The 12,812-nt window shown below is 38.9% G+C and overlaps 2 protein-coding genes across 2 annotated transcripts; both read left to right on the plus strand.

Annotated features, from left to right (window-relative positions):
• The first annotated feature begins 27 nt into the window (after positions 1-27).
• LOC135344720 (serine/threonine-protein kinase Nek2-like) lies at positions 28-5,399 on the plus strand. The gene is made up of 7 exons (XM_064541970.1): positions 28-226; positions 483-700; positions 1,016-1,109; positions 2,930-3,076; positions 4,525-4,734; positions 4,854-5,089; positions 5,141-5,399. The coding sequence occupies exons 1-7, from the start codon at positions 122-124 to the stop codon at positions 5,190-5,192; spliced, it is 1,062 nt and encodes a 353-aa protein (XP_064398040.1). The 5' UTR covers positions 28-121; the 3' UTR covers positions 5,193-5,399.
• Positions 5,400-9,112: 3,713 nt separating this feature from the next.
• LOC135344721 (very long chain fatty acid elongase 6-like) lies at positions 9,113-11,885 on the plus strand. The gene is made up of 3 exons (XM_064541971.1): positions 9,113-9,335; positions 9,429-9,628; positions 11,222-11,885. Exons 1-3 carry the CDS (start codon positions 9,273-9,275, stop codon positions 11,739-11,741), a joined length of 783 nt encoding a protein of 260 aa, XP_064398041.1. The 5' UTR covers positions 9,113-9,272; the 3' UTR covers positions 11,742-11,885.
• Positions 11,886-12,812: the final 927 nt, after the last annotated feature.

Genomic DNA, 12,812 nt, shown 5'->3' on the forward strand with positions numbered 1-12,812 from the left:
ACTATGATAAGCCAGTATTCCAATAGGTGCCCTCCATAATAAAGTCCAAATTCAAAAAGTCATTGCACATACTTGTGCATATAATATGTACATATCTTTTTAAACTGTTCACCATTGTCAGATGCCCAAGACCACTGCTAAACTAGAGGACTTTGAGGTCCTTGTTACCATTGGCTCTGGAACATATGGAACTTGTAAAAAAATTCGCAGGAAGGCAGACAGTAAAGTCAGTGAAAAATGCTAGCTGGAGTAGTATAGTCTATATGTTGGTGTGTAGATAGCTATCATAGTGCCTGAAAAAGTTGTTCTGTTTTATAGTGACCCTCTAATATGCGAGTCGACATTTGAACATTTCGCCCTAGCACCACACAAATTGGTGTGTGTTTGGTAGTCTTGCAAACATCATTATTTATAGTGTTGCCTTATAATTATTACGGCATTAGATCTATAACTACGTTTGTATTGGTTTAATCCTTCCAAAGGTGTTTGTCTGGAAGGAGGTAGACTACCATGGAATGACAGAGAAAGAGAAGCAGTTGCTAGTCCAAGAGGTCAATCTTCTACGTGAACTGAGGCACCCTAACATAGTGCGTTACCATGACCGGATCATTGACCGCACCCACTCCACACTGTTCATCATAATGGAGTATTGTGAGGGAGGTAGTCTAGCAGACCTCATTGCAAGGAAAAGGAAGGAGAAGTGAGTCAATATGACACATACAGTACATGCACATGTATAATATTGTGTACATGTACATACATGTACAGTTACTTTATTCGATACTCCAATAATCTAATTTGAATACCGTATAGCGGGAAATTTTTACGGGTACAAATTATTGCTATTTGGCTACAGCCCTCAGCAGAAATGTCTAATATTTGCGTTTCAATGCCAGGAAACCACACCCACCAAGAGCTTTAATTTGCATGTGAAATACCGGTGAAAATTTCCCGCTATATGGTACCTTGTATTGGTGACCCTGCTGTGTATTTAATTGTGTCTGTGCACCTCTAGGACCTACATAGAGGATGCCTTTGTGTGGCAAGTATTTCACCAAATCTTGTTGGCTCTGGAGGACTGTCATAGAAAAAGAGAAGGAGTACATAAGGTACATGTAGGTGACCTTTTCCATTATCTAAAGTGGTGAAAAATTTACTGTCCGTCACTGTATTAGGAAGTGTATCATGATGTGTCGGCCGGTGTAGTTTCAATTGCTATAAATATCTATCCAGCACAGCAAACCAGTACTGTACATCAAAATTTATACCCTAGCTTACAGAATGCTAATTTTCCAATCTTGTGGATTAAATCTGGGATATCTTCTCTCAAGCTGGTTCGTCTGGGGCGCGATAGTATAAACTATGAGCGGCCCGAGGGTGAATTCAGTAAAACCAGCCCATGTGGTGTGATTGCCATTGATAAGTGCATTATACATGTAGAAGATTTTCGGTTGTGTATACACGGACAATGCATCTTAAGATTGAAACACTAAGAAATGGTGCTGATCATTGTGTAGGTAAATGAATAAGCTACATGTACAAACATATTCGAACCAAAAGCATTTACAAAATTAATGTAGGTGAAAACGGGGGTGAAAACGTTAGGTAACATCAATTATCTCTAGAAGTAACTGAAAGTATTTTTACAATTCATGTGTAGACCTTAGCCCTTAGCTGACAAATTTGCTTGAGTTCCATCGCTTACCAAAAAGGTACTCTAAATAGAGATAATTGAGTATGAAACAGCGTGTGTACTTACGTACATGTTGTAACTATTATGTTAAACCATGACAAACTATCCACTGATGTTGCGCCAGAGTTCCAGACCTTAGCCGACAACTGGTTGGTGTTTTTCATCGCTAAGCAATTGCCCACTATAACAATTTGTTGCCCACCACCTTAGGTTGCCATAGAAACATGTTTGAATATAATTATTGAAGCTCATCATTCACCTACACAATAATATCATCATAATTTCTTAGAAATGTTGCAATGTCAAGATGTTCACATTATTTTATGTACCAATTATTTGTGGTATATTCAACTCTATACTACATGTAGGTATATGCGCACGCATGATTAGCCTTGCACAGAGTTGTACTTAGAGAAAGAAGGAGAGTAGTCTTGCTAGAGAGTATAAAGAATGAGATTTGGATATACCGTATATGTTCTAATTTATCGGACAGCAAAAAATAATTATTTTGGAAATTGTCCGGGTATACATGTAATTGGAACATATTTTTTATTGAGCATGCGAAGTGCCCGGAATAATCATGCAGCTGCATGCGAGCTAGCTAAGTTTAATAGAACAGTGTGCGACTGAATAGTTGCACTAGCTATCTAAAACTAGCTACTCAAAGCTATCTAACTGCAGCAGGCATTGCTGTCTATGAATGTAACTCAACTTTTCAAGGTATTGTCCGGATATTTAGATCAAATGTAATATTAAAGCACTGGAGTGAGTGTCTGTTGTATTAGAACAACGAAAATTTCCTAAAAGAGTGTCCGGGGTAATTAGAAGTGTCTGATAAATTAGAAGATATACGGTAATTATGCAAATACATGTACATATACATTTTAGGTTAGAATCAGTCTCTCAAGAACTCTCCTATCTCTTTCCAAAAGTAGTAGTGTCGTGTTGGCTTTGAGACTCCTATATATAGCTACAGCCTAAGCTAGCTTCTCCAGCTAGTACGTAGCTTTTTATTCTCTGCATAATTATGTCAATAGTAGATCAGTTTGGAGGTAATAAAGATTAACCGAATGTAATCACACCCAAATTCCGCATTCCTGAAGCGTGACTATTAGTTGCATCGCGCTAAGGCGCTCGGAAATTACAGGCACTTACATGTACATGTATATTTGTGTCTAGTGTTTCAATGAAATATAATTTTCATGCAGCTTTGAACTATCACTGTTGTGTGCACAGATTCTTCACCGAGATCTGAAGCCTGCTAATGTGTTCCTTGACAAGGACCTCAATGTTAAACTGGGTGACTTTGGACTTGCTCGAATTCTCCATCACAATTTCTCTCTTGCAAAAACCTTTGTAGGCAGTCCTTACTACATGTCTCCAGTAAGTACCGCACACACACAGCACAACTATTGAAATGAAAGCACCACAGGTGCTGATACCTCGGTGGAGGCGCCAGAGCTTTATATATACATGTAGCAATGAAGCTACAGTACTAGTATACTAGCAGAATGTTATTACCTGTACAGTGTTTTTTACATTGCATGCGATGTGCAGGGCCAGGTAATCAGAGCAGGGAATGTTGGGAGAGTAGAACGATTAAAAAGTATGCCGAAAGTTCGAAGTTCATAATTATTACTGGCAAGCAGGGCTGCATCCAGGATTTTGGGTAATGGAGGTATGAAAATATAGAGGGGGGCCTTCAACGCGAAGTTAGTGCATGCCAAACTAGGGGCATGCTCCCCCAGAAAAATTTGGATATTTGCGGGCTTAGATCACTTCTGGCGCTCATAATTATGTAGCTAAATTATAATGAATATTCCAGATATCATCATTACATGATTGTTGTAAATTATACATCATGTAGTGTTAGGTGCACAGAATAGCTGTTTAAAACTAAACTGACTACCACCTCAGCTTCTATGTCTGTGTCCATCTCCTAATAAATACTATTGTCATTATAATCAAATCACAGGAGGGGGGGGGTGAAATACATGTACCCCCCTCGCCTCGCTCCCCCCTCAATGCAGCCCTGGCAAGCTAATGAGAAACAGTGTGGCTTTGCGGCTCTTTTCTTACTCTTGCAGCGAGCGTTCATGGTGCAACATTAAATTAGCCTGGAGTCAATATTATCCTTCTCTTCACTTTATGCTATAATTATCAGTAAATTACGGGGTGTTACTGCCCACTAAACACAGTATAATTATAGGCTTCTAGTATTTTTTGGAAAAATAGGCAAGAACGAAGCATTGTTTTGCAAGTCTACGAATTAAAATCCAATAAACCGTGACTTCCTTGAGCAGCTGTAGCAGTCTACACACACAGTGACACACAGACACACTACCGAATACCTCACTTGTGCATGCGCACCGGGGCCTACCTACTAAACCCTCGGCTTGAAGTGGAGTTGTAGATCTATGTCATTGTCAGGCTTACATGTAATTATGGAGTGTCTTAAAGCTGTGTATTATTATGTTAGCCAACGTGCAAGCATAATTATGGTGCGAAGTACGCTTCATAGCTTTTTCTCGCTTCTATTTGACATCAAAGCCTTTATCTGTCACAAAGGAAACTTAAGTATTGAGGCTATCCATGCTGTAAGTGCAGCACTTTGGCATCCAGGTGAGCACTGCTCACTCCGAAGTACATGTACAAACAAACACACTGCTATAAGAACGCAGTGACCGCCTATGCACCTCAGGTTATTTACATACCTGTAGGTTGATGTACAATGTAGCTTGTATGACATACATGCACATTGACTTTGTTCACGGTATCCTACATGTATGTGTGTACCTGTTACTTACATAATACACTGATTGTTCATTCAGGAACAATTCACAGAAGAGCTGTACGATGAGAAGTCAGATCTGTGGTCTCTAGGTTGCCTAGTGTACGAACTATGTGCCCTCTCTCCTCCATTTACGGCCCCTAACCAAAGAGTCCTGGCCACCAGAGTCAGAGATGGCCAGTTCAGAAGGATCCCTCACACATTCTCATCTGAGTTACAGTCAGTTATAGCTGACCTGCTTCAAACCAAGGTACATTGTGAGTGTAGTACATTTTTCGGATAGAAATTTTAACAAAAAAGCATGTAGCATAATGACATTTTTTACAGTCACGATTGTATTATTTTTATGTGATGTCGCAATTCTAACAGCCATCAAGGCGCCCCAGTATTCGAGAGCTTCTGGAGAGCGTATCACAACACACTACTTTGTCACCTACCGTACAACGACAAACAATTCTTGCCAACTTAACGGGAAAATGTGAGAGAAAACTTATCCAACGAGAGGATATAGTTAGAGAGAAAGAGAAAGCCCTTGCAGAAAGAGAAAGAAGATTGATTGCTAGGGAGAAAGCACTTGCTGAGAAAGAGCGACTATTTCATAAAGAGTAAGTGGATTGTGTACGTTGTAAGTGAGTCAATGACATGATACTTTGCAGCACACATGTTTACCGGAGGTCTCCGCTGGAACCTATGGAAACTAACTCCTAATGTATGGTACCACTATTTTACATTTACAGATTTTCATTTGGGAGGGCATGCATTTGCCCTCCTTTTAGTTCATCAAAGCTGAATTATTTTAACAACATTAATTAAGAGAGAAGTCACGATAAAATTTAAACTGCAATTTGTTTCTGTTTTCTGTTACATGTACATATCCTTTACAAAAATGTAATGAGTGTGCTACATAAACTTGCACATATATAAAGTGGGTGGATCAAAGCGTGGTTTATCCATTCCTGCCTCTGGAACCAAGGTGTCTGGAAAATCGAGGTTCTACTGTAACAGTGGACTGGGAGCAATTTTTTGCCTGATGCGAACACAACATTAATTTTGTGTAATGCAATAATTACTAGTTGGAAGTTTCAGCCATGTACATGTACATTGTAGCAACGCATCGGTGATAATAACAAGTATAAGTGGATCGGCTGTTACAAACACAATGCCTGAATATTGAAACAGTGTTTGCACTAGAAAACAGTAAAGGTATCACCTAATCTATGAAATGCTTCTTTACCAAAATCAATAGCCCTCAAATATGAAAATTTTTCTGGGAGAGCTTACCCACGGACCCCCCAGTTTGGCGTGCACTTTTGGTGCATGCATACACCACGGGGCTTTGCCCCCCTACATTTTCCCCCCTTGACTCAAAATCCTGGATGCGGTTATATAAACACAATGTTATGCAGTCAACGTGAGTAATAGCTAGAGAAACAGGTACAATCCCCACCCTGAAAACGTTACAGAACAATTGGCACAAGCTTAGGTTACACCATATTACCTCAACGTCAGTGCAATACAAGCAAGATGAGTAGTCAATGTTGAGCAGATGGTCTACCATGCCTTCATAGTCTAGTTTGGAGTAGTCCAAAACATAGCGGGACTTGATTAATGCAAAACACCTGGGCCATATACCCTGGCTTACACTCATTGCAAAGCAGCCCTTGACGGAGCTGTCTGTTTTGTAAATCACATAGTGACTCCTCACAACCTCAGCCAACAAAATGTTTGTCACATTTAAAAGAAATGTCAGTTTAGTTGACAAATCTATTATAGTGAACCCTGTGCATTGAGCTTCGCAAACAGAGTATTTACTGTAGACCCATTATGGGGAATAATCGTGAATAAAAAAAAAAAGGCCACGATTAGATAGATTAAAAAACAGTGTTTTTTGTCGCCTTCAAAGATCGTCTACAAGTTCAACTACTGTATAGCGGGTAAGTTTCGTGGGGTAAAAAATTCCTTCAACTCGAGAAACGGTAGTTTTCATGAGTAAAAATTTTATTTTGTCTCATGGCTGCACGGTATTTCTACGTTCAGATAAGCCACGCCTACGATAAAATTTCGTGGAGGTCAGCCTGCCCACAAATATTTTACCCCACGAAAATTACCCGCTATACGGTATCAGTAATAGCCATGAAAGTGTCTAACAGCTCATTTTATGTCCATACACACGCACAGGGTAGGGTAATAATATTATGTGCAACTTCCAGTTGCAGCAGTTTCATTGCTATAATACCATTGAATTTACACAAACAAACCCCAATACCAATTTATTGTCGACTCTCCATGCACATGCAATAAAACAGGCTTACAAACACATCATCCATAGAGCATGTGTATACGCGCAATTCTCAAGTTGTTGTAGCCCTCAGGGATGCTGTCACTCCAGTGCCATGCAATAAACAATTTGTATTTATAAAGTCGTTGCTCTTAGGCATTACATCACTCACATTCCATATACTTCTTTAGTGGTTCATGATCGTGAGTGATCGAAGCCACCCAATTTATTGCATTTTTACCGCTATGGTAGTCTCTTGTCAAGTCATGACTGTGAACACTACCATGCCAATACCTATGTAAGACCACTGTTTTAGTTAATGAGTTTGTTAAGGGGTGTACTGGGTATCATTATTCATTAACATGACATCACTTCCTGTTTCCTGTTAATTAAACCAACCGCACCTGTAACATGTGGTATGGCTAGTGATCAGAAACATGAATGTCATTAACAGTGGCCTGATAATCATCACATGGCCCTCAAAGTGTCAAGATGAGCACATGTAGCCACATGCATGACATGATTTATATATTTTGTGACTGCAGGAATTTGGTCTAAGCAGAACTAGACCATCAGTGATTTAGTCTATAGACTATAATTTACCTTGTCTGTTTAGTAGTGACTCCTCACAACCTCCAGAGAAGTCGAACATGTCTTTAGCCACTGTGTTCATGCCCAGATTGGCTCAAGTGGAAGAAAGCTTTCATTTTCGTGTAAGCTTGATCACATAATTTATGTATAAAGCCGCCATTTAAAGCATTATCAGTTACTATACTGTATTGTGTGCACACTGTAAAAAATGATGTGTACATGGTTTTCACTTACATAATAACTATATTTTGCAGTGCACAACCATGCACATACCTGTGTACTATCAGGAGCACCTGGTACTAAAATATAGATTTATAATTATAATGCAACGTGGAGCAACCATGCATAATATTCAGTACAAGGACCTAGTATACATGTATACATGTAGCTACCTTCATGAACATGGGGTTATGCCAACTTCACTCATTTACTCTAATACTCCAGCTACAATGTATTTAATTTGTTGTTTACTGTTCCTTATTTTATTTTCAGCGTTCCCAGGAATGGATGGATTCATGTTGGATAATTACATTTCCCATTGGTGCTCTCTACTTGGTCTCTATATTCTCTGTGCAATCATTGATGAAGTCTAGAAAGCCTTACAATCTCCGCCGCATACTGACGATGTGGAATGTGGGATTGGCCATGTTCTCATTCATTGGAGCTGTGGCATGCCTTCCTGGTCTCATAGGGTTAGTATTCACCATTCCTCCGCAATTATAAAATATACCTATACCGGTACTCATTCATGGCTGCTATATAGCATTACTGTACTTTCCATTTACTATATAGAAATCTCCTCTCCTATGGTTTTGAGTATGGAAACTGCAACATAGATGGCATCACCAGGCAGCCATTACGACTATGGATGTTCCTGTTTATTATTTCAAAAGTGCTTGAACTTGGAGATACTTTGTTCATTGTTTTACGGAAATCCCAGCTCAACTTTTTGCACTGGTATCATCACACCACTGCGCTTGTCTATTGCTGGTACTCTTACCCTACTCTCCATGAATTTGGCAATTGGTTTGGTGGATTGAACTACCTAATACACACACTTATGTATTCCTACTATGCTTTTCGATCTATGGGACTACGGCTACCATCAAGTATAGCAAAACTCATAACTGTACTGCAAATTATGCAAATGTTTGTGGGGATATTTTTGAATATATTGTCCCTTCGGAAGAGTGAATTGTTCGATTGTGAAGTTCAACATGGCCTAGCTTATTTTGGACTTGGAATTTACACAACGTATATCATCTTGTTTCTAAATTACTTTTTTCAGAGGTACGTTCGAAAGACTAAGTAAACTGTGGTAGCTATAGTTTTAGTGAGTATAATGTTATATCCGCACTATATTGTTTTTGTCATAAAAATTGCAGCATTGCAAAATGTTATTTATATATGTAGACTAGTACTGTCATGGGGGCGCCATTATTTTGCCAAAATTGTTATTTTTTTCGTTTTATATTAGCTTGCTTACTCAGTAACCTGACTTAATATATATAGTGCAGCCAGCTTCTGCAGCAGTACAAACAAAACATTTGCATGTCTTTATTTTATACAAGACACAGCAGTTGAGGTTTGCTAGCGATGAGCAAGCTTAGACTTTGACGGAGTTTTGGATAATGAGAGAGACACACACAATTATCAAGGAACAATCTATAGGAACACTGAGCTCTATAGGAACACTGACCTCTGCATGGGACAACTTTGCAAAAAAGATTCTATTTTCGGAACACTGTAGTAGATAATCTGTGACTGTGCCCAAATATAGAATAATAGTATTCTCCACTCGTCGTATGATAATTTATTTTGTGACAGTGATTATTCACTACTATACTGTACTATACCTCGCTACTATACTACGTACTATACCCTACGTACTATACTACTGGATGTGAGAAGACTGGAGTATGTCTTTAGCCACTGTGATCTTGCCAAGCTTGGCTAGAGTGGAAGAAAATTTTCATTTTCGTGTAAGTGTTTAATAAGCTTGATCACATACAAAGCAGCCATATTAAAGCATTACCAGTTACTCTGTTCCTTCAACACCGTATCTTATATTTCAGCGTTCACAGGAATGGATGGATTCGTGGTGGATATTTTCATTTCCCATAGGTGCTCTCTACTTGGTCTCTATATTCTCTGTGAAATCATTGATGAAGTCTAGAAAGCCTTATAATCTCCGCCGCATGCTGACAATGTGGAATGTGGGATTGGCCGTGTTCTCGTTCATTGGAGCTATGGCATGCCTTCCTGGTCTCATAGGGTGAGTATTCACCATATGTATTTACCAATTATTATATACTGTAGGCTTACGGTTATACTACCATAGATAGTTGAGTTACATAAATCGTTCTACAGTACGTGGAATCTTTGTTAACAACCACCTCCAAATAAAGGCCAGTTGCTATATTGCTATATAACGGCCAGGCACCCAGGTCCCAAATGAACAGTTCGTGTACAAATCAATCTTTCAACAAAGGCAACCTTTGCATAAAGGCCAAAACATTGTTCCTCGTGCAAAGGTGTCCGTTATAGAGGGGTTCCACTGTAGTAATTTCAGAAGGGTGTGTTTATGGAAAGGCATGCAAGTGTTCCAAATGTTCAACTGCGATTATCTGCTTGTACTAAATGTGAGTGAACGGAAAACGAAAACAAGAGTGTCTCAGCTGTCTAATTACCATGCATTCTGTGTTTTTTACATAAATAAATGAACATGAAAGTAGAGCAGAGGTGTATAAAGAAGATGTAGGGGGAAGCCTTATCTATCCAGCTATTGCTAGGTATTTATGGTAGCTCGAGAACAAGAAGGGGTGCTCGAGCACCCATGCTGCTTCCTTCGCCCCTGCATGGTCAGTGAATGAAGTGAACGTGTTTGAACATGAAAGTTGAGTACATGGAAAAGCAGGCAGGAGGCATGTTCTTTTCCAGAATCTGAGAACTCAACTGCAAATGTCATGCAGAGGACTTAATTATGAAATTCAATACATGCAGTGTGTATGTTGCTCCTATTTGTAAAAGATGACGTTAGGCAAGATTGTAATAATTATGTTGGAGAAGCAAGTCCGCAAAACAGAGACTGTGAGATAAAAGTGCAACAGCTCAACATTGCACATGTAAGCCATCTAACAGTGGATTTGGACTTGTCCTCTATAGTGTGTTTTTACCATTCATTCACTTACTTTCATGTTCACTGCATTCACATAACTTTTGCTTTCATGTTCATTGATTCATATCATTGATTCAAGCAAACAAACACAGAATTGTAGTGGTCGTTAACTTTAGACAGCTGAGATGTTTCCGTTTCCTGCTTTTCCATGCACCCACTAAATGTACCTGCTAATTATAATGTATACCGTATAGCTGGTAATTTTTGTGGGAAAATATTGGACCACGAATATTTTACCTACAAATGAAGCGACCTTACCTACCTTCACCTGCAGTGTAAGTGTAAGAAGCAAACACAAAAATATTATCACGAAGTGACTAAATATTGCCCAACTAATTTATAAATATTGCCCAACCACGAATATTTTGCCCCCGAAAATTACCCTCTATACGGTACGTGCATTATAATTATGTACAGTGGAACCTCCCATAACAGACCCTCCCACTAGAGGACAACCTCTCTAAGGACACTACATTATATGGCTATAAATAGTAATTTGAATGAACCTCCAAAAGAGGACAAAAGCTCTGCTCCCAAGGTGTCCTTTATTTGGAGGTTCCACTGTAATTTATTAATTTGTAATTATCTGTTACTACACGTACTACTGAGACATGTGGCACTCCTGGTTGTGTCACAAATTACAATCATCGTTGCATGCTATAATTGCTGTACTTTCCATTTACCATATAGAAATCTCCTCTCATATGGTTTAGAGTATGGAAACTGCAACATAGATGGCATCACCAGACAGCCATTACGACTATGGATGTTCCTGTTTATTATTTCAAAAGTGCTTGAACTTGGAGATACTTTGTTCATTGTTTTACGGAAATCCCAGCTCAACTTTTTGCACTGGTATCATCACGTCACTGTGCTTGTCTATTGCTGGTACGCTTATCCTATTCTTCATGAAATTGGCAATTGGTTTGGTGGATTGAACTACCTAATACACACAATCATGTATTCCTACTATGCTTTTCGATCTATGGGACTACGGCTACCGCCAAGTATAGCAAAACTCATAACTGTGCTGCAAATTCTGCAAATGTTTGTGGGGACATTTTTGAATATAATGTCCCTTCGGAAGAGTGAAATGTTCGACTGTGAAGTTCAACATCGCCTTGCTTATTTTGGACTTGGCATTTACACAACATATATGATTCTGTTTCTAAATTACTTTTTTCAGAGGTACGTTCGAAAGACTAAGTAAACTGTGGTAGTTCGTTTATTGGTGCATTTAAATCCTCTTCGTTGATTAATTCAACTTTCACATGTATATAATTAATGCACACACAGTTTTTGTTTACATAATTATAATAATTATACACACTGTTTATCACATTACAAAATCAAAGTATTGCTAATAATTATTTAAAATTAATGTTGGCACACTAATTATTCATAATACAGCCAGTTTCTGCATGCAGTACAGTACAACCGTCTATTGTGGTCAGGCGAAAGATTTCATAGCATTTGCCACTAGCTATAGCCACTGTTGGTTTTCCCAAGGCGATCGCTATATAACTGTAGCTCCAAACCAGCAAATATTGGAAAGAGATCTGCAAATTAATTAGTACAACCAGTAGGTTAGTACAACCAGTAGGTTAGTACAACCAGTAGGTTGTACATAGGATTGACAGTGCAGTTGTGTGTGTTTTCAATTATTGCAAAAATTTTGACTCGTGTTTAGACTGCTCTATTTCTGCAGGGAAGGGCCACAGCAAGAAACTGAGTTGACAGATAGCTTAGTTAGCCTTTTATCTGTCTAAATGTGTGAAATTATAGTCAATGAATATTCTCATGCATTACTATTGATATTTGAAAAATTGCATATTTCACCGCGTTTTGTCTGACTGACTAAGTAAGTTAGTAAGTAAGTAAGTAAGTAAGTAAGTAACATTCTTGGAAAGCATTTCCTCCTTGTACAGACATGTTCAGAAGATTCTAGATGCAGCCTCTAGTCGACTAGAACCCGGACCATGGGCGTTTTTCTCAGAATTGCGTTCCGCTTCCAAGAGGCAGATGACCTCTCAGGCTCCACTTTTCTTACCTACGCAATTCCGCCATCTTTAAATGACTGCCACAGCAACGCACATGGCAACTTATGAGGTGGGCGTGGCTGTGACATCGATAAACACAAAACCTCCTTTCTTCAGCTCCATTCACTCACTTCAGGTATGCTATTTATCCTAGATGCATGCACTGACTGGATCTACCGTAGGCCTTCATGCTTTTGCACTTAGAAGTACATCTACAGTATAAACATGGCTGCCATTATTTT

This window comes from Halichondria panicea, chromosome 12, assembly GCF_963675165.1.
Source record: "Halichondria panicea chromosome 12, odHalPani1.1, whole genome shotgun sequence".
NCBI classification, from domain to species: Eukaryota; Metazoa; Porifera; class Demospongiae; order Suberitida; family Halichondriidae; genus Halichondria; species Halichondria panicea.